This window comes from Dipodomys ordii, unplaced genomic scaffold, assembly GCF_000151885.1.
Source record: "Dipodomys ordii isolate 6190 unplaced genomic scaffold, Dord_2.0 Scaffold41, whole genome shotgun sequence".
Taxonomy (NCBI): domain Eukaryota; kingdom Metazoa; phylum Chordata; class Mammalia; order Rodentia; family Heteromyidae; genus Dipodomys; species Dipodomys ordii.
The window spans coordinates 1,090,432-1,116,458 of record NW_012267257.1 but is presented as its reverse complement, the minus strand read 5'-3'; the positions used below and the strand labels follow the sequence as shown (position 1 = coordinate 1,116,458).

At 40.0% G+C, this 26,027-nt stretch overlaps 1 protein-coding gene across 1 annotated transcript in view; it reads left to right on the top strand.

Annotated features, from left to right (window-relative positions):
- The window catches only part of Il31ra (interleukin 31 receptor A), a 42,956-nt gene that overhangs the window by 3,349 nt on the left and 13,580 nt on the right, over positions 1-26,027 (top strand). Inside the window, exons 2-8 of the mRNA XM_013018504.1 lie at positions 1,087-1,204; positions 3,269-3,441; positions 6,297-6,448; positions 11,903-12,056; positions 15,352-15,431; positions 18,305-18,521; positions 24,836-25,018. Of these exons, the coding sequence (XP_012873958.1) occupies positions 1,087-1,204; positions 3,269-3,441; positions 6,297-6,448; positions 11,903-12,056; positions 15,352-15,431; positions 18,305-18,521; positions 24,836-25,018 (1,077 nt within the window). The remainder of the gene's footprint in view (positions 1-1,086; positions 1,205-3,268; positions 3,442-6,296; positions 6,449-11,902; positions 12,057-15,351; positions 15,432-18,304; positions 18,522-24,835; positions 25,019-26,027) is intronic.

Below are 26,027 nucleotides of genomic sequence, written 5' to 3'. Positions count from 1 at the left end.
TATGGGCCTGGGCGCTGTCCCTCAGCTCTTCAGCTCAAGGCTAGCACTCTACCACTTGAGCCACAGCACCACTTCTGGCTTTTTTCTTTTTGTTTATGTGGTGCTGAGGAATCAAACCCAGGGCCTCAGGCATGCAAGGCAAGCGCTCTACCACTGAGCCACCTTCCCAGCCCAGTTGATTGCATTCTTGATTCAAGTGAATTCTAAATTTCAACTATAGGGTAGTAAAAAGTAAAGATTTTTTATTAAAGTATATAGACTCCTGAATTCTGCCTAGGGATCACATGATGGTGAAGATCTCTGTTTGGATGGTAATGTTCAGATGCTTTTCCTATTTAGTAAGGAACTACAAGAAGCAAGATGTGAACAAACAGCAAGATATTTCCATTATCCCATTTTCCAGGGAAGAAATTACCTATGTGTAAGGTCATGGCAGAGTTCAGCATTTTCTATTAATCTCTTATATTCACATTATTCATTATCCAATTATCCAGAGTAGTCCTATCAATCGATTCTTTTACATGTTATTTCATTAATACTTACTATTTGCCTGGCATTTAAAAGAAATTTTTGCTTCTCAAATGTCGCTTTTAAGTAAGAATAAAAAAAAAATATTTGGAGTACAAATCTAACTCTCCAAAGGGAATAAGTGAAGAGATGGAATTAAGTTATTTGACAAATTCTTTATTTTTTTTCATCTGAGACCTAGTCTCAAATTTGATATCTGATGCTTTTGATCATTGGTTGGTGTTCTGCTACCTGAGCCACGCCTCTAACCCCTCTCTGATTAAGAGAATCCTCCTAATCCAATCAATGTAATCCTAGCTACTCTGGAGGCCGAGATCTGGGAATTGTGATTTTAAACCAACCTGGGCAGGAAAGTCTGTGAAACACTTATCTCCAATTAACCACTAGAAAACAAGAAGTGTAGCTGTGAACTAAAGTGGTAGGCCCCTAGCCTTGAGCAGAAAAGCTCAAGGACAGTGAGCTCACAAGTTCAGAGTTCAAGCCCCAGGACTGGCACCAAAAAAAAAAACAAACCTATTCTGACCTAAAATTGTGTTTGTGTGGATGATTTTTTTAAAGCTCTTCCAGCTAAGCCTGAGAACATTTCCTGTGTCTTATACTATAATAAAAATATGACTTGTACTTGGAGTCCAGAGAAGGAAAGCAGTCCTACCACATACACTGTCAAGCTGACATAGTAAGTATAGGAGCTTGTGCCTTGCTAGTGGGGGTAATGGGAGGAGGCTCCTGATTCCCAGATGAGTCAAGTTACCTAAGAAGGTAACTACTACATATATCCAGTGTGCTGGGATGGCATTGATAGCAGCAAAGGGAGGGGCTGCAGAGCCTCCTGCTAACCAGCTAGCTGTTAGAGCTGTCTGCTGGGCTGAGACGAGTCACCAGTCACCATGGAAAAGTCTGTTTACTATATTCAACCACGCTTCTCTTCTTTGTAAAAATATGATCTGCCAAGAGGCAGATCAATCCACTTCAGTCTGCCACAAGTTCATTGTCAAACCAGGCCACTGCCAGTGACCCACGAGGACAGCGATTCCCTCAAAGATCTTTATTTTCTGTTACAATAAAAGATCTATAATTTTTGAAGTATAATTCTAGCCCAAGTTAGATATTTGTCTATATGTAGGCTCTTTAATTTAAAAAAAATAACTAATAAAATCCATTACTTCCTTCTTATTCACTTTAGGGACAAAGTGTTAAAAAAAAGCCACATAATCAAATACAATAATTTTAACATTGTTAAAAATTTGTTTTCCACTACTGGGGTTTTGAACTCAGGGCCTTGTGCCTTGAGCTAGGCAAGCACTTTACTATTTGAACCATACCTCCAGCCCCTCTTGCTTTTAGAGTATTTTTGCTTCCAAGCCAGCCTGGGAACACAATCCTCCACTTATTATTTTTACTGTAAAGGTGATGCACCGAGGGGCTATAGTTACATAAGTCAGGCAATGAGTACATTTCCTTTGAACAGTGGTGTCTCCCATCCCTCATTTTATCCCAGTTCCCTCCCATCCCCCTTCTCCCCCAAGGTATATAGTTCATTTCCAACATAGTGTCCTAGTGGGTATCACTGATGAATTAGTTTACCCTTTGTCCCACCATTTCTGGGCTTCTTCTTCTCCTCCCCAAATCAAATAAACTTACATACAAGACAAAGGTACAGAAATAAAAAAAAGCAAAAAAAATCCTGCTACTTATGCTTCCTGCATCGCTGGGATTATAGTGCACACCACCACATCAGCTTAATTGTTGAGATATGGGGTCAAGTTAGCCTTGAACCACATTCTTTTCAATCATTGCCTTCTGAGTAGCTTGGATTACAGGTGTGAACCACTAAACCTAGCCCCAGTTTTAATATTTTCATGAAGAGTTTTCTATATATCACCATAAAGTAGTTATATAAATACCTATGTTGCTATTACTGTGATCACTGCACATGGTGTGCATTTGTTTTTTAACCAATAATACAATATAGACATCTTTCCATATGCGTAAAGATAGATACATTAAAAGACATTACCAAAACCCCTATTTTTATATGTACACCATAGTTTATGTAACAGATCCACTTTGCTTATTTTTTTGGTGAGGACAGTATTAGGGTTTAAATTTAGGACTTTCCATTTACTAAACAAGCACTCTAGCACTTAAGCTATAGTTTTAGTCCCTTTATTTAGCTTTAAGTATTTTTTGGGTAGACTTTCATAGTTTTGCTTTGAGCTGGCCTCAGACCTTAATCCTCCTATGCTTGGACCTCCCACACAGCTGGGATCACAGTTACCTACTACCATACTTGGCTTATTAGTTTGATAGGGTCTCACTAACTTTTTGATGGTGGTCATTCTTGAACCATGATCCACCTAATCTCTGCCTTTAGCTAGAATTACAGGCATGAATTACCATGTCCAGTTCTCTGATTTTTTTAAAATGAATAAATTCTTAAAGCTAGAATATGGAATTCAAAGAGCCTATTAACTGTGTCTTGCCAATAGGAAATGTGTTGTGGTACAGCTTTTATTGGGCTTACACAATTTCCAGGAGGCGACATATTTCATAGCATCCCAGCTAGGCTGGATGCAGGTAGAACTTTTTAATTATTGATGGGACCAGGACCCAGTCCTAGACCACAGTTCTTAAGAGAAATCTAGAGTAAAACTAACAAATTCTGCTTAATATACACAAGTATGAGTATGGTTCCAAATTTCTGTATTAAACTTACATTGATTCATTTTTCCTTTCAAAGCTCCTATGGAAAATACAATAGGATCTGTGAAGCCAACAGCACCACAGGTGCTTCATGCTACTTTTTATTTCCATTGGTAATACCCCCAGATAACTGCAGCATTGAAGTGAAAGCTCAAAATAAAGATGGTGTAATTAAATCTGATACCACATATTGGTACTTAGATGACATAGGTAAGTGTTCTCCAATATTTTTCTGTAATGTTGAATACTCAATCAACTTCTTTTTTTTTAAAGAGGTATCTGTGATCTCAAAAGTACACGTTAAACTCAAGAGAATAATGGATATGTGTAATGGTTATACAAAGATATATTAGAGGAAAGATAAAAGGAGAGAGGAAAGGACATAAGGAAGGATGTAAGAAAAGAAAGAGGGAAGAAGGAATGAAAGGAATTAGGAAGGAATGAAGGAAGTCTGTTTGAGTGAGAAAAGAGAGTTATCTTAATGGCCATTGATTTCTTCTTTCAGTTTGTAATTTAAGTTGTACTAAAAATAAATAAATAAAAAGACTCTCCCCAAAATAATTACTCATGAAGAAAAAGAGTAAAACTTTTGTATTTAAATTCTGATTCTTAAATTCATTTTTGAGAGCAAATTTTTACCATGTAATTTTAAAACAGCTGCTTCTTTGAGATACAATTCACATATGCAATCAAGTTCAAGTTTTTCTTGGATCTCTTATTAGCATATCTTAATTACAAGGAGTTTCTGTATGATATTTCTATATACCCATATAAAGTACTTTGATCAGTATTATCCCTCTATTACCCTCCCTTATCCTTCCCCTTTTAAAACAATTGAAAGGAATTTCATTATTCTATTTTCATAAATTTGTATGAAGTGCTTTTTATCATATCCATTCCCCCTTTTCTTTTTACCTTTCCATCTCCTGTTGATTTCCATCCTCAAACAAATTCCTGTTTTACACTTGTGTTATTCCTTTTTTGATAGATATACATGTTCTACCTATTGGAGAGATATGTCTGAGATATGATGTTTGTCTTGCTTAGTCTGGCTTATTTCACTTAACATGATGATTGCCTGTTCCAGCCATTTTCCTGCAAACAGTATGTTTGACTTTATGCCTTACTAAACTCCATTGTGTGTATAAATACTATATTTTCTCAATCTATTCATGAGTTGATAAGCATGTAGGCTGACTCCATACCTGGCTAAGGTGAGCAATGCTGTTATAAACATCAAATGCAGGTATCATATCTGTGGAAGCTGAATACATTTCTTACATTTCTTTGGATATATACCCAAGGGTAGTGCAGAAGGGCCATAGGTATGTCTATTTTCAGGTTTTTTGATGAACCTCCATACTGATTTCCAAAGTGGTTGCATCCAATTGTATTCCTACCAATGGTGTTTATAAAAATTCTTCCTCCCCTTATCCTTGCCAGCATTTATGGTTTGTGCTTCTATTTAAAATAGTTTATTCAACTTATTTGTTCCTTTCTTGATTTATTAATTGTTGGCATCTAATTTTTGTACTGTTTCTGTATTCTGGATATTGATCCTTAATCTGATGACTAGCTGGCAAATGTTTTTATTTTGTATGTTTGTCTCCTGATTCTGGCAATTGTTACCTTTGCTTTGTAGAAGCTTTGTAATGTTGACACAATCTTATATACCAATTCTTGCTCTTATTACCTGAGAAATTGGAATCCTATTCAGAAAGATTTTACCTGTGTTTATATTTTTCAAATGTTCTCGCTCTGCTTTCTTCTAGTACTTACAAAGTTTCATGCCTGACCTTTATAGCTCTTTTCCTTTTGTGTTGGTGCTGCTTGTTCACTGCTTGCTAGGCAGGTTCTCTACCACTTGAGGCATATTCTCAACACTTGCTCTAGTTCTTTTTTGGTTAAGGTTTCATTTTTTCTTTTCCTTCCCCCCACCCTCCCCCCTGCCCCAGAGCCAATGGCCTGGGCACTGTCCCTGAGCTTTTTGCTTAAGACTCATTTTCTACCAGTTGAGCACAATTCTACTTCCAGCTTTTAGTGGTTAATTGGAGATAAGAGTGTCATGGACTTTTGCTGCCTGGCCCAGCTTTGAACCTTTTCCTGACTGGTCTGGCTTTGAACCATGATCTTCAGATCTCAGCCTCATAAGTAGCTAAGATTAGAGGCATGAGCATAGTTAGTATATGTCTCCATGACCTCTTTTCCCAAGCTTCTGCAGAAGCTTCTGCAGGTCTATAGTCTCTTTGTAGCTTTCATGAGCTATGCTTATAACATTCCCTACCTCAGTTTGAAATTAGGCACAACAGAGACTAGTCTTTAAGTTTGCTTTCAGGCATGCTAGAATGCTATAAATAAGGTTCATTCTGTTCCTTAATGTTGGAGGAAGGCATCAAAGGACTGGACTGCCACCCCCTTCAAATTTATAATCCTCCTATCTGGGTCTCCACAGTACTGGGAAAACAGTAGTGAACCACCATGCCTGGCTAAAATACATGTATTTCAAAGACAGAAACTTGGCATTAGAACGTTTATAGTGGCAAGAAAATGAGAGGTGATTTGTGGTGGGTATTTCTTCATCCTGCTGGTCAAGGAAGAGAAGCCAAGGAAGGAGAAGGGAAAATGGGTAAGAATTTTATCCCATTTCCTGGTTATATAGTCTTTTTTCAAAGAATTTTTCCATTGTAGTTTATTTAATAACTCACTATTTGCTTATAATTGGATGATGATGATGATGGTGATGATGATGGTGAAGATGAAGATAATGATATCTGTGGTCACTCTTTACTTCCTTTCTGCTTGACGTATGACTCAATGAAGAAAAGGCTGATCTGCAGAAAACTAACAGGAAAAACCCTTTCTCATTGGGCATTTATCTTTGGGGAAGTACCTTCATCACTGCTTTGCTAATGTGATCTGCATATAATAAACAACAATATATACACTGTGATTTCCTTTCTAGGCTTATTATGTTTTTAATTTTGAGTGGATGTTATTAGCATCTTCTCATCCATTTGCAAGCATGAGAATTATATGTATTTTGTTGTTGTTTTTCTCATTTTCAGTGAAAACTGAACCACCTGAGATTTTAAGTGTGAAACCAGTTTTGGGCATCAAACGAATGATCCAGATACACTGGAAAACACATGAAATATTTCCTCCTGGGACGTGTTTAGACTATATGCTTCGATACAGGACCATCAATAGTACCCACTGGGTAAGTTATGCTCCTGTATTATTCCTGTTAGAGGACCTCCAAAGAAGGGACTCACTGACAATTTTTGTATATCTGGAATCATCTTTCTTCCTTTATACATTGAAAATAGAAAAGAAGGGGCTGGGAAGGTGGCTCAGTGGTAGAGCGCTTGCCTTGCATGCATGAGTCCCTGGGTTCGATTCCTCAGCACCATATAAACAAAAAGAAAAAAGCTGGAAGTGGCGCTGTAGCTCAAGTGGTAGAGTGCTAGCCTTGAGCTGAAGAGCTGAGGGACAGTGCCCAGACCCAGAGTTCAGGCCCCATAACCAGACCCCCCCCCCAAAAAAAAGAAAATAGAAAAGAAGTAATAGTGAGTCCTCTATTTCCAGTTTCCCGTTTGTACTTTTTAGATCAAAAGAAGCATATAGCCTAAGCATAGGAACATATTAAAGAATGGGAGCCGTTTGCTGGTGGCTCATGCCTGTAATCCTAGCTACTCAGGAGGCCGAGATGAGAGGATTGCAGTTCAAAGTCAGCCCAGAAAGTGCATAAGACTCTTATCTCCAATTTACCACCAGAAAACAGGAAGTCGTGCTGTGGCTTAAGTGATAGAGCACTTGCCTTGAGCCGAAAAGCTCAGGGACAGCACCCAGGCCCAGAGTTCAAGCCCCAGGACTGAAAAAAAAAAAAAAGGGGAAATTTACTTTTGCATCCACCCTAGATTATGTCTATGTTGGTCACTAGAGACTATGATTTGGCTGTTTTCTTTTTCCAATCTTTTTTTTTCTTTTTACAATCTTTTATAAAATTATGAAGTCTAGTCTGGGAATAAGACTTAGTGGTACAGTGCTTGCCCAGCATGTATGAAACCTTGGGTTTGATTCCCCAATCCCACATAAACAGAAAAGGCTGGAAGTGGTGCTGTGGTTAAAATGGTAGAGTGCTAGCCTTGAGCAAAAGAAGCTCAGGGACAGTACCCAGGCCCTGAGTTTAAGCCCCAGGATTGGCAAACATAAAAATAAAAAATAAAAACAAAATAATGAACTCTAACATACACTTAGAAAGAGAATGAGGCATACATTGCATTTAAAAATCATTAAGGCAGCAACGCATGTAATCTCACTAAAGTCCAAACATGACAGAACCATCTCCTTTCCCTGACAACCCTCCTCTCCCTCGCCCTCCCCCTTAGAAGAATTGCTCTCCTGTTTTCATTGTAGTCATTTCTTTACTTTCAATATAGTTTTATTGTTTCATCCTGAGTTCCTGAAAAATATAATTTATGAATCCCCCCCTTCCCAGAGTATGTATATCTCTATAGTGCCCAGTAGAGGTATATGAATGGACTTAATACCTTTTGTACTTTTTGTCTTTGACTTAGTTCTCTTAATATTGTGTTTTTAACATTCATGTAGTTTATATACTTTGTTAGATTTTATTCTCTTGCATGAATGCAACAAGATCACTGCATTAATTTGCTTTACCTGACTTTTAATAAGATTTGCATACCTCTTCATGTGATTATTGGCCATTTAGATGTCTTCTTTTTTTTTTTTTCCGGTTGTGAGGCCTGAACTCTGGGCCTGGACACTGTCCCTCAGCTCTTCAGCTCAAGGCTAGCGTTCTACCACTTGAGCCACAGTGCCACTTCTGGCTTTTTCTGCTTATGTGATACTGAGGAATCGAACCCAGGGCCTCATACATGCAAGGCAAGCGCTCTCCCACTGAGCCACCTTTCCAGCCCCTAGATTTATTCATGTGTGTGTGTGTGTGTGTGTGTGCACGCATGCATGCATGCACGTGCATGTGCACACGCACACATGCACAGGTCCTGCAGCTTGAACTCAGGGGCTGGGCTCTGTCTCGAGTTTTCTTTTTCTTTTTTTGGTTGGTTGTGGGGCTTGAACTTGGGGCATGGATACTTTGCCTTTTTTTTTTTTTTTTGCTCAAGGCTAGTGCTCTACCACTTTGAGCCACAGCACTACTTCTGATTTTGATATTTTGATTTTCTGGTGGCTAATTGGAGATAAGAATCTTATGAACTTTCCTGTCTGGTATGGCTTCAAAATGCAATCCTCAGATCTCAGCCTCCTGACTAGCTAGGATTACAGGCATGAGCCATCGGAGCCTGGCTCATAATTTATTTCTATAACCATATGTAATCAACTAATACAACTTAGTTATTGGAACTTGGAGCCTTGTGGGAAAGCAATCAAGAATATTACTGGTGGGGCTGGGAAGGTGGCGCAGTGGTAGAGTGCTTGCTTTTGTATGCATGAGGCCCTGGGTTTGAGTCCTCAGCATCACATAAGCAGAAAAAGCCAAAGGGGCACTGTGGCTCAAGTGGTAGAGAGCTAGCCTTGAGTTGAAGAGCTGAGGGACAGTGCCCAGGCCGAGAGTTCAGGCCCCACAACCACCACCAACAACAACAAAATTAAAAAAAGAATATTACTGGTCTTGTTGGAGTATGAATATAGACTCAGGCTTCTATGAGTGTGCCTAGTTACCATGACAACCATTCATCTTGTCCAGGAGGATGAGATCCTTTCCTTTATGGAAGCCCATATACAATATGTTGATTGTGTCTTTTCCTAGTCTAGAACCTTTTCAGAACAGTAAGTTGGTTTAGTTTCATGTATCCTGGTTTAGAGAAATGATGCTGGCCACTTTATGTCCCAGCTTCCTTTCTAAAACCAGTTCTGGAACCTTGCTTTTGGAACTCATCAACTTGTAGTTTAGGGAACCCCTAAGCAGAGCAGTCCTCAGAATAACACAGATTCATCTTCCTTTATCTCACATGTGGTCTTAGTGAGCTTGAAAACCATTGGAAGAGTAGTTAATTCCTATTTGTTGGAGTCTGCAGTCACCATAGATTTTGAGATAAGTTTCAATGAGAAAAAGAAATATTAACCTGTGTCACTCTGGAAAACTATTTAACCATGTATAACACTGAGGGCAACAGTGTAATTACTATTACTCTTGGTGTGCTATACTTTACCCATCTGACAAAGTAACCTACATCTATTGTCACCTTTACTTCCTTTGGTTTTGTCTGTGAATCAGGTGGGATGTCTTCCCTCCTGCTTTCCTGGAGGGTGTGAGAAGGAAAATGGAGTGTGTAGTCACTACTCCTTCTCTCCCCCTCAGGCAAGCCTCAGTGATAGTCTCAGCTAAGCTCAACTCTATTGATTGCAACCTTGTATCCATGGTTCCCATTATTGATGGAAAGAGACTAAGTATTTGACAGAAGCTTTTATTCAGCCTTCTCAATTACCACTAAAGAAAACACTTTTTGTAAATTAGGATATTAGTATTTGGCACAGATCATAGATTGTTAAAAACAAACCTAATGAAGCTAATTAGTGTTTTGGTAGGATTCCAGTGCCCATATTGGAATGGGGAAAGTTTTATAGCTAAGCCAGTATATGATGGATCAATGGATCACATGTCCCGTGAAAGCTAATAATGCCTAGGCTAGGCAAAAAGCCAAGGTAAAAGAAGCCTTAAAGGCAAATTGTTGGAAATTCAGACAGACTGCTTTGTTTTGGATGAGGTGGCTGGGAATAACTGGCTCATGTTAGTGTTTTCTGAGCATGAATGGGATGAAAGGAACAAAGCTATATTGTGTGTGTGTGTGTGTGTGAGCACACGCACTTGTGACAAATTACAAATCAAGAGGGTAAATTAGGAGAACCTTTTTGTAAAATAAAAGAATATTATATATTTTTAAAAGCACAAAAAAGTGAAATAGCATTTTATTAGAAGTCTTCACATTTGTTGTATGGATTGCTCTTATTTTTATTTTCATTATATATGGAGGGTACCATGAAGTTGGGCCTCTCCAAATGGTCTCAGCCCTGTTTCAATTGGAGTTCATAACTCACCATAGGTTATCTTAAGGTTTGTTGCCTGCAACCAAAAGATACTATCATATGGCTTGGGCATCAGCAACTAAATTTCCATCAGCTCTGGATCCTGCCTCCTTTGTATGTCTCTATTTCACTAGCCTGGAAGTTTAGTTTTCTTCTTTAGCTGGGATGTTCAGCTTTCTGTTGTAGACACAATTTCTTCATTTACCCAATTTTCTTTAGACCTAGAACGATGATGAAATACTCATTTTTATGCCTCTACATATAGAACTTCCTTCTCTTGCAGGATTCTGTGAAACTATGTGGTGTGCATACTAGCAAAGTGGACATTCTGCTAGCACAGTTTATTTTTTATTAATCAACTAATTTATAAATCAATAGCTAAACATTTTATTGTAGTAATAATGACTATACTTATTAATAAATACCTAAACTTTTAGTTTTTCTTGGAAGGATGGATCCAGAAAGGATTTTTGTTTTTGGTCGGTTCTGGGGCTTGAATTCAGGGATTGGGCACTGTCCCTTATCTTTTTTTTGCTCAAAGCTAGCACTCTACCACTTTGGGCCAGTTCCACTTCTGGTTTTAGTTAATCAGAGATAAGATTCTTATGGTCTTTTCTGCCTGGGCTGGCTCCGAATCATAATCCTCAGATCTCAGCCTCCTGAGTAGCTAGGATTACAGGTGTGAGCCACCAGATTCTGGCCAGAAGGGATTTTTAAAAACTACCAAACAGTACTTCATTTTACTGAGAATTTTACACACTTGAGAGAAAAAAACCCCAACTTTTTAAAACCTCTTCTCAATAGAGCATTAAAACGAATTTATATATACAGCTATGTAGATTTTGGCAGCTTGAATCGTCAAGCCTAAACCAAGTTTGAAATGAAAGAGCTTGGTAAAGTAAACAGCTTAGGCAAGAATACTTATGTGCCCAGCCCTCGTTGCACTGATGACAGCACACTGCAGTTGTCCAAGATCACTTAAACTCCCCTGGGTCTCATCAATGACATGAGGATTGACCTTGATGCTGCTAAAGCTGACTGTAGGTTTTAGAGTCACCTCTGAGTTTAAGCTGAGGCCCAAGTTGCCCTGGGTCATGGGACCCCACCTTACATCTTGCAGAACAGCTTGTACCTGGCTCAGAGGTAAGGCTCTCTTCCCCACAAGCTTAAAGACAGGAAATGAATAGTTATTCATGGAGTGATTCATCTATTTGGGTATGGAGTGTACCCCAGGCACATGTGGAGGTATGCTTATGAAAATGCCATACTTAAAAATTTGAAATACAGGGGCTGGGAAGATGGCTCAGTGGTAGAGCCCCTGTCTTGCATGCCTGAGGCCCTGGGTTAGATTCCTCAGCACCACATAAAGCAAAATGAAAAAAGCCGGAAGTGGAAGTGGCTCTGTGGCTCAAGTGGTAGAGCACTAGCCTTGAGCTGAAGAGCTGAGGGACAGCGCCCAGGCCCAGAGTTCAGGCCCCACGACCGGACCCCCCCCCACAAAAAAAATTTGAAATACAGTTTTAAAATAGTAAGAGAGCATTGAGGAATGAGAGGAAGAGTGAAAATAATATGCTGTCAGTTCACAGTTGTTTCTGTTTTATAGGTAGAAATCAAGTTCGAGAGCAATTATCCGGCCTATAACCTCACAGACCTGCAAGCTTTCACAGAATATGTCATAGCTCTGAGATTTATGACCATCGATTCACGATTTTGGAGTGACTGGAGTCAAGAAAAAGTGGGAATGACTGAGGAAGAAGGCAAGTTACTCTGTAATTCCTTGATTGCTTGCTCTGGTGTTGGGCTGGCTTGGCTTAGACCTAGTGGATTTTGTCAAACATCATGTAATCCTATCATCAAAGCCTGGTGAGTCGGCATGTTTTCTGTTCATAGACAACCATAGTACCCACTAAGCCTGTGGTACTCAAATGGTATTAGTTACCTAAGCAGCTTTGTGCCCAAAGGTAATGAATTTTATCTTAGTTCTTTTATAAGGTTATATTCGACATAAAGTGGAAATGTATCTTGAAACTGGGCACTGGTACCTGTAATCCTAGTACTCAGGAGGTTGAGATCTGAGGATCTCAGTTCAAAGCCATCCCAAGCAGGGATGGAAGTAGAGCTGTAATGCAAACAATAGGACACTAGTCTTAGCAAAATGAGTTCAGGGATAGGGCCCAAGTCCTGAGTTCAAGCCCCAAGACCAGCATTAAAAAATAAATAAAAATAAAGGTATCCTTGATAAGTTAAAGATAGTTGCTGAAGAACAACTATTAAAAATTTAAAGCTGTAACTACTAAAAGAAAAACAAGATCACATCTTTGATGACAGCAGGAAAAGGAAAGAGACAGACTACATGGCTAAGTGTCATACTAATTTCCAGTAACATGCTGAGTCAACTTCTATTTTCCTGCACAGATCTTTCCCTCTGGCTCCTTCTGTTTTCCATAAAACATTAACAGATATTTGACATGTTCAGCCTTTTAGTCAGATTCAGGAACCAACCTGATGTCCTCTAAATTTTCTATTCTGCATGGGGGATGTTCATGCTTAGTCTGGATTTGCCCTTAGTAGATTTAGCTTCAGAACAGGAGTCACTTAGCAGTTGGGAAATTGGGCTAGATAATATGTTAAGGACCCTTCTTACCCCGAGAGTCAGAGTCTGTTCTTTTTTTTTTTTTTTTCAGTTGTAGGGCCTGAACTCTGGGCCTGGGAGCTGTTCCTCAACTCTTCAGCTCAAGGCTAGCTCTCTATCACTTGAGCCACAGTACCACTTCTGGCTTTTTCTGCTTATGTGATGTTGAGGAATTGAACCCAGGGCCTCATACATGCAAGGAAAGCACTCTACCACTGAGCCACCTTCATTCTTCAGCACCACATAAGCAGAAAAAACCAGAAGTAGCACTGTGGCTCAAGTGGTAGAGCGCTAGCCCTGAGCTAAAGAGCTGAGGGACAGTGCCCAGGCCCAGAGCTCAGGCCCTATGACCAACAAAAAAATAAATAAAATCAAGTAATATGTAAAGTCTAAACAACTCCAATATCCTTATAAGCAGGTTAAGTGAAGTTACAATAGATCTCATTGAGAAACTAGGGGACCTAACAGTTGTTTGTGTTAGCTACACTTTGGTTTCTGACAGAATAGTTATAGAAATGTGACCTTCCATTGATAACAAAAAGTTGACTTTGCTAGAGTTCAGCAGTTTTACTTTAGGATACTTAATCATTTAAAGTTTAAAAAAATCTCTGGAGGCAATCTTTCAGTGCTAACGTCATATATATCTTGGCCTTTGTGGTGGGCCCCATTCTTTGTTGACCTAATTATAGTTTCCCCAGTCAGTATCCTTGAGAAAGCCCTCAACCACTGCAGCTCCCAAATTAGGGTCATTTCTTCTCTTCTCCAAATTATAGGCCACTGGCCTAGTAGACAGTTCTTTAGAGTTCTCTGGAATTTTTATATGTTTGAGTATTTTTCTCCCTTCCTGGCTGAAATATGTAAGTCATTCTTTAAATCAGTAGCTTTCAGATACATGTCAGAATTTATAGTTTGCCAGTGATATACCCCTTCTAAAGTTTATTTGAGACATATGATTTAGTTCAGAGAACAAGTAAAATAGTAAAATACGATTCCTTATTTTTGTAAATTTTTTCCTGTGTAGTCATACTACCAGACTCCTGTACACTTGAACTGTATTGCGTTAGATTAGGCTGCTTACTAGAAAAATATGAGCTAGAATTTATACCTTTATGTATCTATCACCTGCTGTCTCCAACTCTTTCTTTGTGAGCTGGGCACATTGGTCAACCACAAGAAGCATGACTGTGGTATTTTTATGCTTTTGCTCACCAGAGATTGCAGATATTGGTCTTCATGTTATCTTGTATCTTTTCTTAATGATAATAAATTTACATAATAAATATACATAATAAATATCATTTCTAAATTTTGAGTCCCTAGCCAACAAAACAATTGCTTCATGTTATGAATTTCTGTATCCTTTTATATGGAGAAACATGTAACTGAAGATGGTTTCTTGCAGTATGTTGCTAGGAATTGAACCCTGGGATCCTCATACTTGTTTCTCAGCATGCCAGTGTAGAGCAAAGGCAAGAGCTTTAACCCTGAGCTGTGTCCAGAGTCTATTTTAATTTTGATTTTGAGGCAGCATTTCACTAAGTTGCCCAGCCTCCAACCTGCAATATTCTGTCTCAGTCTCCTAAGTCTATCTTTCTTTTCCTCCCTCCCTCCCTTTCTCTCTCTCTGTTTCTCTCTCTCTTCCTCTCTTTTTCCTTCCTTCTCCCTATAGTTCTGGGGGCTTGCACTCTGGGCCTAGGCACTGTCCTTGAGTTTTTTCCTCAAGGTTAGCACTCTATCCGTTAAGCCACATCTTTACTTCTGGAACTTTTAGTGGTTAATTGGAGATAAGAGTCTCACAGACTTTCCTTCCCAGGCTGGAAACCACAATCCTCAGATTTCAGCCTTTGGAGTAGCTAGGATTACAGGTGTGGGCCACTGGCTTTTGGCTCAATATGATTGTCTTTTAAGCATTTCCTGCAGGTAAGACCAGCACTAAACTTAGAGCTCAGGGAGTGACAGTGAAAATTTCCCTACTCCTTTGATTTTCCTATATATTATAATTATAGTTTTACAATTTTTGGAAGAGACATGGTATAAATTATCTGTACATATGCATTTTCTTTTCTGATAATTAAATGTGTCTTTCCCAGCCTTGATATATATAGATGTTATATCTTAAAGGACATATGATCATTGCATTTCCATCTAGATTATATTACAATGAGCTCTATTGTATTTTTCCTTGGCTTTACAGTAAGTTATCAGGTACAAGAGAAATTTTATCATAAGTTTGTTTGATTTCATTCTTTCAACTACAAACTGAAGCCCCTTGTTGGCCCTACTCTTCTTTTTCCTGCTGGCTTGCTTAAGCTTATGTTTCCCAATTACGCTTTCTAAACAGGCAGAGCAGCTGCATGTCTCTATTTTCTGCTGTCTCCAAACTTCTTTTGGGGTTGAGCACCTTGCTCTTGTTCTTCCAGCTCCACATGGCCTGAATCTGTGGAGAATCCTGAGACCAGCTGAGATGGACGGAATGAGGACAGTGCGGTTGCTATGGAAGGTAACTTCTATTGGGTTATGCTTTAACTCTGTCTCTTACTCTTCTCAACACTGATTCTTGACATTTTATCTCCTGAATTCATCTTCCTAGAGGCCTTTATGCTGGCTGAAACTACTCAGTGGCTGTTCAACTACATAGCCCCATAGATAATTTTGTAGGTGGCCTAAATATACCTTATAGGTCCTGGACTCTTTGTAGTCCAAACGACTTATACCTGTGTGCTAGCCTCCATTAGCATGCCATGTAAGACTCTGTAGTCCCACCCCCACAACTAACAGGAGCAGCCCACCAGTATGTTCTCAGGTAATTGCCAACATACCCGACCTATGTGCCTATTTGAGTACTGGGATAATGGGGTGCTAAGGCAGAAGAGGGGTAGAAAGGTAGAAGCTTAAGAGTACAAAACAAGAAGACAGCTCGGTAATGAAGGAAAGAGGAGAAAGGCATAGGTTATACGAAAAGAAAATGGGACAGGCCAAGAATAGGAAAAGGCAATATGTAGGGCAGGGAAAAGGAAAAATGGACGAAACTATGGGAGATAAGGGAGAAAAGATGGGAAGTTGAGGGGAAGAAGAAAGGGAGGACTAAGCTGCCACAAATCTTTAGCGTGTCTCCAGAATTCTCGGGAAATATACATGTCCTTTCCTTCTTGTTGAAGGCAAGTTAGATTCTTCTGACACACACACACACACACACACACACACACAGAGAGAGAGAGAGAGAGAGAGAGAGAGACCTGGTATGCCAAATGCTATCCAAACCCAATTACTTTAGAGTTGGAGCATCCTGACTTCATCCCTCTTCTATCACACCCAAGAGCTGTGGGACAACCTCAGGCTGCAAAGGCAGCAGACTTGTGAATGCTCCATCAGTGGTGTTGGGAAATCTTTGGGAATCAATCCCAGATGTTGTGATTTCTCTCTCATTTACCACACATGGAGACTGATGACTCCATGAACATATTTTTGGAGTGAGGGAAGGATACAACAGCGCATACACACATCTGGTCTTAGCTACACAATGGTGTTTGAAGGTCAAGTAGAAGAGCCTATGAGTAGATGACACAGGCTTCCATATCTCCCTCCTCCCCTATCGGAGGATTGGCATTCCTTTTGTTTCAATAGGAAAGTTTTCTAAGAATTTGACTAATTAAAAAAAAGGCTCCAGGTTCTTCCCACTCCATCTTTCTCCCCAAACCCTTGCCACTGACCTGCCCAGGACTGGCGTGATCTGGTGTGATCATCTGTTAGAGAAGAGATAAGTGAAACAAAACAAAACAACAATAAAATTGTATGGCAGTTTTTACTTTGTATCACTCATTTTTAACTTCATAAATATGATAACAAAAAAGAATGCAGTAAAAGATAATGAATTTTGGTAGTGGTGAAGGTTGTTTTCAGTCTATGAATATACTAAAATTCATTCAATTACACATTTTTTTATGCTGTTACTGGGGCTTGAACTCAGGGCCCAGGCACAATCTCCTAGTTTTTTCCATGCAGGCTAGCACTACTGTTTGAATCACACCTTCACTTTGGCTTTTTTTTTTCTGGTTAACTGAAGATAATAGTCTCACAGATTTTTCTGCCTGTGCTATTTCAAACCATAATCCTCAGAATAGTTAGGATTGTAGGCATGAGCCACTGGTTTCTGACTGGATTGCATACTTTTAAACAGTGAATATTATAGGTCATGGATGTAGGTTAGTGGTAGAGTGCTTGCTTAACATGACCAGGCGCTGATTCCCATCTTTAGCACTGCAAAAACAACCGAACAACAGCTCAAAACAGGGAATGTTTATAGAATGTGAATTAGGCTCATTAAAGCTGTTATTTTCCTAAGAATACATTGTCTTGAGAAATGAAAGGAACTTTCTGGTTGGTCTTTTATTTCTTGTTCCTGGGAAAGAAAGTCCTATACTGGAATTGCTGTTAAAGCCCAGTCTGATTGTACATTCAATCATTCTCTTCCATCTATGTTTGTAATCCACAATAGAAATTGAAAAACTGGAAAGCCCTACAATTCCTGAGAAATATTCATAACATCTGGTCAGAGGGTCTAATTTCAATAAAAGTTTGGCTTGGGGCCCGTGGGGTTCTCTACTTTAGGCTCCTCACCAATGGTTTGGGTCTGGAAAGACAACCCTCAATGTTTTAGTCATCTTGGTTTGGGTCTGGAAAGACAACCCTCAATGTTTTAGTCATCTTAGCTGGATGCCTGTCTGGGTAGCTGGTTTAAGGAAGCTGACTCTCTTCAGAGAGGAAAGATATGGAGATTGAAGGTAAGAGCATAGGTGCTCAAGTCCAGAAAAGAGTTCAGATTGGCTCAGAGGGAATGCCTTGGATTTTTAGCTCTTATGCCTCTGCCTGTCTGATGGAATGAAAAATACAACCAGAAGAAAACAGTTTGCTTACACTGGCTTGGGATGTTTCCTAGTTTTAGTCTTAGGAAATCAAACTTAAGAGTTGATACCAAGGCTGGGAATGTGGCTTAGTGGGAGAGCACTTGCCTAGTATGTGTGAAGTCTTGGGTTTGATTCTTCAGTACCACATAAACAGAAAAAGCCAGAAGTGGCTCAAGTGGTAGAGTGCTAGCCTGAGCAAAAGAAGCTCAGGGACAGTGCCTAGGCACTGAGTTCAAGCCCCAGGCCTGGAAAAAAAAGTTGATACCAAGGTATCATGTACTAGATTCTTCTTCCTTTGAAGGATTACTATATCCCCAAAGAGAATATTTTATTCCAAGTAGGGAATTTGCTGATCATGGTTTCAGATCAAGTAACTAACAGTACCCTGCATGCTCCATCCATCCTCTTAGCAACTAGCTCAGTGCCTTATGTTTTTGATTGGCAAAACAATTATTTCCTTTCATTTCAGAAGGCAAGAGGAGCACCAGTCCTGGAGAAAATACTTGGCTACAATATATGGTACTTTCCTGAAAACAATATTCATCACAATGAAACAAGGAATACTACTAATCAACAGCTTGATCTTCATCTGAGCAATGAGACCTATTGGGTGTTCGTGACTGCTTATAATTCTCTTGGGGAGTCTCCGGGCGCCAGGCTGAGGATTTCTGCTACTCAAGAGAAGCGTAAGTAGAGTACAGACTTCTCCTTTGGGTGCATAGTACCATTCAGTTAGCTAAGGAGGAGTCTTTGTCTTCTCAATGATAGCTATTCTCTTGAGTCAAAATGAAAAAGGAAAGCGAACTTTTTAGGTTGTGATGGGAAGACAGAATCTGCTGGTAACAAGCTCCTTGACAAAGAGTTCCTTTTGAACAAAGCTTATGTTAAAAAGATATATCACAGAGTACGGCCATGAGCCTGGAAGTCCTATGTGTATCTTTGTGTATCTTCTGCTGTTGGTTCTGGTCCAATATCAAATGAAAACCGGATTGAGCCACATGAAGCTGTCATATCTGAGAACGTTGTCCTTAGTGTCTGAAATCTTTCCTGAACTTTCTTCTACCCAGATGGAGCTGACTATGTTCCTAGTGGCTGAGTGTTCACTTTGTTTTCTTCCTTTTCCAAATTAGGAAAAAAATCTTATATTTACATTTGCCAGTAAGTTGCCCCTTAAACTTTTGATGAAGTAGTTTGGATTTCTTAGAGCTCTTGGAGCCACTAATATTTTACTTCCTGTTTTGGGATAAAATGCCATCTTTCAATTCTTGTAGAAGAATTGCAAAAAATAACTTTTCTTGTTTTTTCTTCATTAGTCTTAGATTATCCTTTATTTCATGTATTTTCACATTTATTTTATTGCACTTTTATCCTTTGATAAGATGTAAGTCTCAGAAGAGCAGTGACTTTTATTATTTCTTTCTTCTTTTTGTCAAAATCTGATCACCCAGAATAGTATACAGCCATTGACATAGAGCAAGTTCTTGGAAATAAGTTATCCAGTTATATCATACTTAGGGGATGTTCTCTCCAACTTGCTCCCTCCGTTTCTCTTAGCTCTAGGCATCTTCACAGCCAACTCGAGACTTCACTGCCTGTCCTTCCATCTCTTTTCCCCAAACCTCACCACTTTTGTCCTCATTTTAGAACTAGATAGTCATTCATACTTCTGTGTTTTGAGCTGTATTTGGTATTATTTTAGTTATTTAATAGAATTCCCTGCCGGGCATTGTGGTTCATGCCTGCAATCCTAGCTACTCACAGGCTGAGATCTGAGGATCACGGTTCAAAGCCAGCCAGGCAGGAAAGTCTGTGAGACTCTTACCTCCAATTAACCACCAGAAAACTGGAAGTGGTGCTGTGGCTCAAGTGGTAGAGTGCTAGCCTTGAGCTGAAGCAGTGAGAGACAGCACACAGACCCAGAGTTCAAGCCCCACGACCGACAAAAAATAAAAATAAAAAAATAAAGAATTCCCCATAGTCCTTAGTTCCCAGCATCCTTGTTCTTATCTATCAAATAGTTTGGTAATGAAGTTTCTGAGAAACAACATGTGTTATTGGAGTACATAACTTTGTTAATAGAGGTGTTACTGAATAGGAATCTCAGTTTTCAGGCCTGGCCCCAGAATGGAAGGCAGCAAATACAGGGTATGGAAACATGGGCTTTGGACCAACAATCTTGGGTTCAAATCATCACATGTCTGCAAGATGGGTGGTTTACTGGGTGAACGTAGGGAACCTAGGGAACCTAGACTCTTTCTGTTATTGTTGTTGTTGCTCCTGGTGCCTGAACTCTGTGCCTGGGTGCTGTCTCTCAGATCTTCAGCTCAAGGTTAGCGTTCTACCACTTGAGCCACAGCACCACTTCTGGCTTTTTCTGCTTATGTGGTACTGAGGAATCAAACTCAGGGCCTCATGCATGCAAGGCAAGCATTTACCACTGAGCCACCTTCCCAGCCCTGGAACCTAGAGTCTTGTGCATGCTAGGCAAGAATTCTTCCACTGACTTATGTTCCAACCCACTATTTTCATTCTTAATAAAATTTCTGGGCTGGGTGTAATGACTCACAACTGTAACCCGAGTTTCTTGAGAAATGGACATCAGGAGGCCTACCCAGGCAAAAAAGTTAGTGAGATTTCCCTATCTCAACCAATAAGCTGGGCATGGGATATTTACCTGCAGTCACATCTGTGTGGGAGGCTATTGGTGGGAAAATTGATGCATGAGGTCAGCCCTGGGCAAAAGTGTAAGGCCCTACATGAAAAGCAGGGCAATGCTTGATAAGAAATGTACTCATTATCTTACCCATGTAATTGTAACCCCTCTGTATGATATTTTCTCAATAAAAAAAGAAAAGTAGAGCAAAAAGGGGCTGGGGCATGTCTCAAGTGGTAGAGTACCTCCTAGCAAGTGTGAGGCTCTGAGTTCAAACTCTAGTACCATAAACAATTGAAGAAAGAACTCTGATTTATCACATTTCTATTAGATATTTGTATTAGTTAGGTTTACATTGTAAACAAAATACCAGCTTAAGAGAGGAAGGATTGATTTTGACCCATGGTTTCAGAGGTGTTAACCCATCATGGTAGGGTAAGGCAGAGAAAGTCACAACATAGTAGACCGAGAGAGGGGGGGGGATACAGTAAGAGGCTAGGGCACAATAAAGTTCCTGAGGACACACCCCCTCATGACCTATAGCCTCCAGATAAGCCTGACCTATCTTTCCCCACATCCCAACAATACTATCATATTATAAGTTCATTAAGGGATTAATCCATTCATTAGGTTGGCATACGCATGATTTAAATGTTTCTGAAAACACCATCACAGATACTCCCTCTAAACATTTCTCAGTCCAATTAATTAACTAATTGATTAACTATCACAGTTTTGAATTGCCAACTTTAAAATGTAAAATATACTTTAACCTAAGTTATGCTAAATTACAAAAACCCTAAGGCTTTTGTTTCTGGTTTGGTGACAGAAGTATCACTTATAATGATCCTACATAGTATTTGCCATCTATAGCTTGTAGGCCACATCTGGGGCAACATCTGGTTTTTTAAGTGAACTTTCATAGATGTATGTTGCTTTTGGTGTTTGAGCTCAGGATCTTATGCTCTCACTTGGCTTGTTTGCTTGTCTGGTGCTCTGCTACTTGAGCCATACCTTTAGCCTACTTTTTATGCTGGTCAAAAAAAGTAGGAGATGGAGGCTTACAGACTTTTTTTGCTCAGTCTGGCTTTGAATCGTGATCCTCCATGTCTCAGTTTCCTGAGTAGCTAGGAGTGAGCCACCAGCACCAGTGTAAATGATCTTTTATTGAAATAGTCGCACCTATCCATTTACATATTGTTTATGTCTTCTTTTGTGCAACATGACAAACTGAGTGGTTGTGAAAGAGATTGTTATCCTCCAAAGCCTGAAGTATCCACTGTCTGACTTTATAGAGGAAGTTTACATACCCCTGTCCTACATACACAAAACTAACGTTCTACAGAATTTTGTTTAATAAAAGAGAGATAACTGGGCTAGAGTTATGTTAATTCTAATTTTCAATTCTAAGTATAATCATTACAAATTGTCTATTAGGATGTAGGCATTATGCAAAGATGTTACAGGTAATTTCATTTTAGTTTTGAAATGACCCATGATGTCAATGCTAGTAGATTCATTTTTTAGATGATGAATATACTCAGGAAATTTTAGTAATTTACTCAAGATCTCTCAGGTAGGATTCTAGTCCAGCTGCATGAACCAAACTGGTATAGTATACTTTATCTAGAATCTTATACATAAATTGTTAGTAAAATATGACTTGAGGGCTGGAAAGGTGGCTCAGTGATAGAGTGCTTGCCTCGCATGCATGAGGCCCTGGGTTTGATTCCTCAGTACCACATAAACAGAAAAAGACGGAAGTGGTGCTGTGGCTCAAGTGATAGAGTGCTAGCCTTAAGCAAAAGAAGCTCAGGGACAGTTTCCAGGCCCTGAGTTCAAGCCCCAGTACTGGCAACAAAACAAAATACAAAATATGATTTGATATTCTGGTCACAGATGCTGTGTGAGGCAGCGGTGGTTATTTATTTCTGTGGGCTCCCTCCCTTTTTCTCATCTTTAGAATAGGGACTAGACAAGACAAACCTTTGTTCCTGGGTTCTTGATTGGCATCAGAAACCTCTTGATGCCTGAATAGCCTGAATTATCTGAGACCTTCAGCAGCGAGCAGCTGTGGAGTGGTCTGAGGCAGCAAGGGGACTAGCACAGACACTTGTGGAGTGACTGGGCCAGAGGAGGAGGGAAGACTGATCAGGGTAGAGTTCAGGCTGATAAAGGTGAAATAATACATGAGAATAACACCCATATGCAATATACTCAGTATCTTGTATATCACAGATCTCGATGGTGTTTGTAGTCAAGTCCCTTTCCTTTGTGGGGGGATTTAACTATGTTTCTTCCCATTCTTATTGATGCATGTGACGTATTGGAACGAATTGCTCAAAATGTTCTTGCAGAATGATAGAAGGATCTGAGAGTTCATCCATAATCTCTAGAATGATGATCTGGAGACTTCTCTTTCAGCATCTCTCTTTTTCTTTTTCTTTTGGTCAGTCGTGAGGCTTGAACTCTGGGCTTGGGCGCTATCTCTCAGCTCTTCAGCTCAAGACGAGCACTCTACTGCTTGAGCCACAGCGCCACTTCAGGTTTTCTAGTGGCTTATTGGAGATAAGAGTTTCATGGACTTTCCTGCCTGGACTCACTTTGAACCATGATCCTCAGATCTCAGCCTCCTGATTAGCTAGGATTATGGGTGTGAGCCACCAGCGGCCTTTTTGAGCATCTCTTAATGAGGCCAGACTCTTCTTTCCTGATTGTGACTCAGCACTTTATGGAACCATTCCCATGCTCTCTTCAGTCTCTGTAGGATGCTTGGTACTTTCTACCTGTCTCCTCTGCTCCTCTAAGCTCTGGGATTGATGAGTAGCAGTGTAGGGGCTGGAACCATCACTTAGCTTTAGGTCAAGATTTATGCGTGAGTCATATTGAGTCTAGGGAGACTAGAAAAGGAAGTGAAGGAAAATCAGTCTGGGACTGGGAAGCTGAGCCATAGGTCTATCTTGTTGTCCTTGGGTGCTGTAAACAAAGTACTAGGTGATGTTAAGCAACAGAAATCTTGTGTCTCCATTGTAGGGGTTAGAGGTTCAAAGTCAAGTTCTTGGCTGGGCAGGTCTTTCTCTTAAGTCTCTAAGGGAGGGGTTTTCTTGACTTTTCCTGCTTCCAGTGGACCTAGGTATGCTTTTGCTTATAGCAGCTCCAATAACTCCAATTCCTTTATTGTTGCTGTTACTGGTCCTGGGGCTGGAACTCTGGGATTAGGCTTCCTGAGCTTCTTTTGCTCAGGGCTAGCACCCTACTATTTGACCACAGCACCACTTTTGGCTTTTTCTGAGTAGTTTATTGGAGATAAGAGTCTCACAGACTTTCTTGCCTGGCCTGGCTTCCAACCTCAATCCTCAGACCTCAGCCTTCTGAGTAGCTAGGATTACAGGTGTGAGCTGCTGGCATCAGGCTTCCGATTCTTGCCTCACTTCTCACACGGCCAGCTTCCTGAATATCTCTTTCTGTATCCACATTACTCCTTTCTTATAAGAACTCTAGTCCTATTAAGTGAAGGACCCGCCAGCTGCAATGAACCTATTTCCACATTGTGTAACACTGGGAAATTATTTGAAGAGAAGGCATGATTCAATGTATAATACCTACAACCTAATATAAAAATCCTGGAGAATGTGATTCCTGCGTCGGAACTATGGGGAATAAGGTATTTCTCAGAGGTTCCCCAACCAAATGAAACGAACTATGAAGGAATCTGAGAGGGTCTAAAAGAGTTAAGGCGAGACTTCCAATGTTCTAGCAATGACCTTCAGCCTGGCTGGGAACCCTTCAAGGCTGTGGGGGTGGGGGAATGGCAGGAGCTCTGTAGATCAGGTAGAATTGAGAACCGAGGCTCTGTGCTCCTCCCCTGCCCCTGTCCCTACTCCAGCTTCACAAGTTCCTCATGACTTAGCTGCACTTTCTCAGAGCCAATTCTCAGCTTCACAAATGAGCTGTCCTTGTTTGGGAAAAGGACCCATAACATGTGGCTTACAAAAGCAAAAATCCTAAATATACACTCCTGCTGACAGACTCATCATTGGTCTCCCACGTGTAATTTTCCTTGCATTTCTATAACAGTTTTACTTGGATTTCTGTAACAATTTTAATCAGTAGCTCTCTGGTGAGATCTGTTTCTGGAAACAGTTCAGTGTGTGGGAGATAAAAACAAATTAAGAAGACATTTAATCATTAAATGTATTGGGCAAGGGAGGGACACAATGAAAAGAACAAAACCCACCCATAAGGGAGGTTACAGTGGACATGACGAACTCTGACTGGGTGTCCGTGTGGCTGGTGCATCTGGAGTGATTTGATAGCTGTGTAGTAGTACTTACTTTTTCCTTTCAGCATTTCGATGCATTGAAGTTGTGCAGGCCTACCGTCTTAAGGATCAGCTAGTGGTGGAGTGGAAAAGCACTGTTCCAGAAGTCAACAAATGGATGATTGAGTGGTTCCCAGATTTGAACCCAGAACTCTCTGCCTTTTCCTGGGAGTCTGTGTCTCAAGCCAGAAATTGGACAATTGAGCAAGGTAACTGGCACAGAATGTGCACTTTTTAAATTTTATATTAATCAGTTTTTAAATCCTTTAGCTTCAAAAATGAAAATGTGGCAATAACATTTGCCAAGTTTATGCAAGTTCCCTGGCATTTCCCAGGCAGAGCTGGCAAAGCTATATCAGACCCAGGGATCTAGCCTGTCTCCAGATGAAAAAGCAAATATTATCTTATTGTCTAGCACTGAAGATCCCTTCCAAGATATCTTGTTTTGTGTGTGGTGCTGGTAATTAAACCCAGGGCCTGGGCTCTTTCTATGTAGTCCAGGCTCTCTTTTAACTTGAGAACTTCCACCTTTAGCTTCCTGAGTGCTGGTATTACAGATGTGACTGACTCCTTTACAAATATCTTATTATCCTGAGGATAACATCAGAGTTTGGAGCCTATGTATCTTACCTGGAATAGTACTCATTTTGTCATCTTTTTAAGAACTAGTCCTTTCCCTAGAGATGGGTTGTCCTTTTGAAGAAAGTCCCTGCATCATGTAAAATATATGAAGCTTTGCCCTTTTAATCCTTTTACTCTAACCATTTCTCAATACTTAATAGAATACCTATTAAGAAATATGCTAGGCAGGTTGTGATGGCATATGCCTATAATCCCAATACTCTGGAGGCTGAAGAAAGAAAAATGCTTCACAATGAGACCCTGTCTCAAAAAAAAAAAAAGATGGAAGTGGCAATGATAGACTAGAACGTCTCTCTCACTTCGTGAATGAAAAGAGTAATGGTAACAAAGCAGAAGCTAAATTCTAAAGAGGGAGAGGGAAAACACTAGAAACCATGAAAGGGACCAGACAGCTGAAAATCTTGGAGAAGTAGAAAGCCCCAGTACGAGCACTCTGAAAGGGAGGAGAATCTGAAGATGCCACCATCAGGCAGGGGAACTGTTGGGGCAGATCTAAAAGCCACCAAGGTAGACCTTTAGGAACTACCTAAAGTAGTTCTGCACTGCAGCTGTTTGCTGTCAAGTAGGACTGAGAAT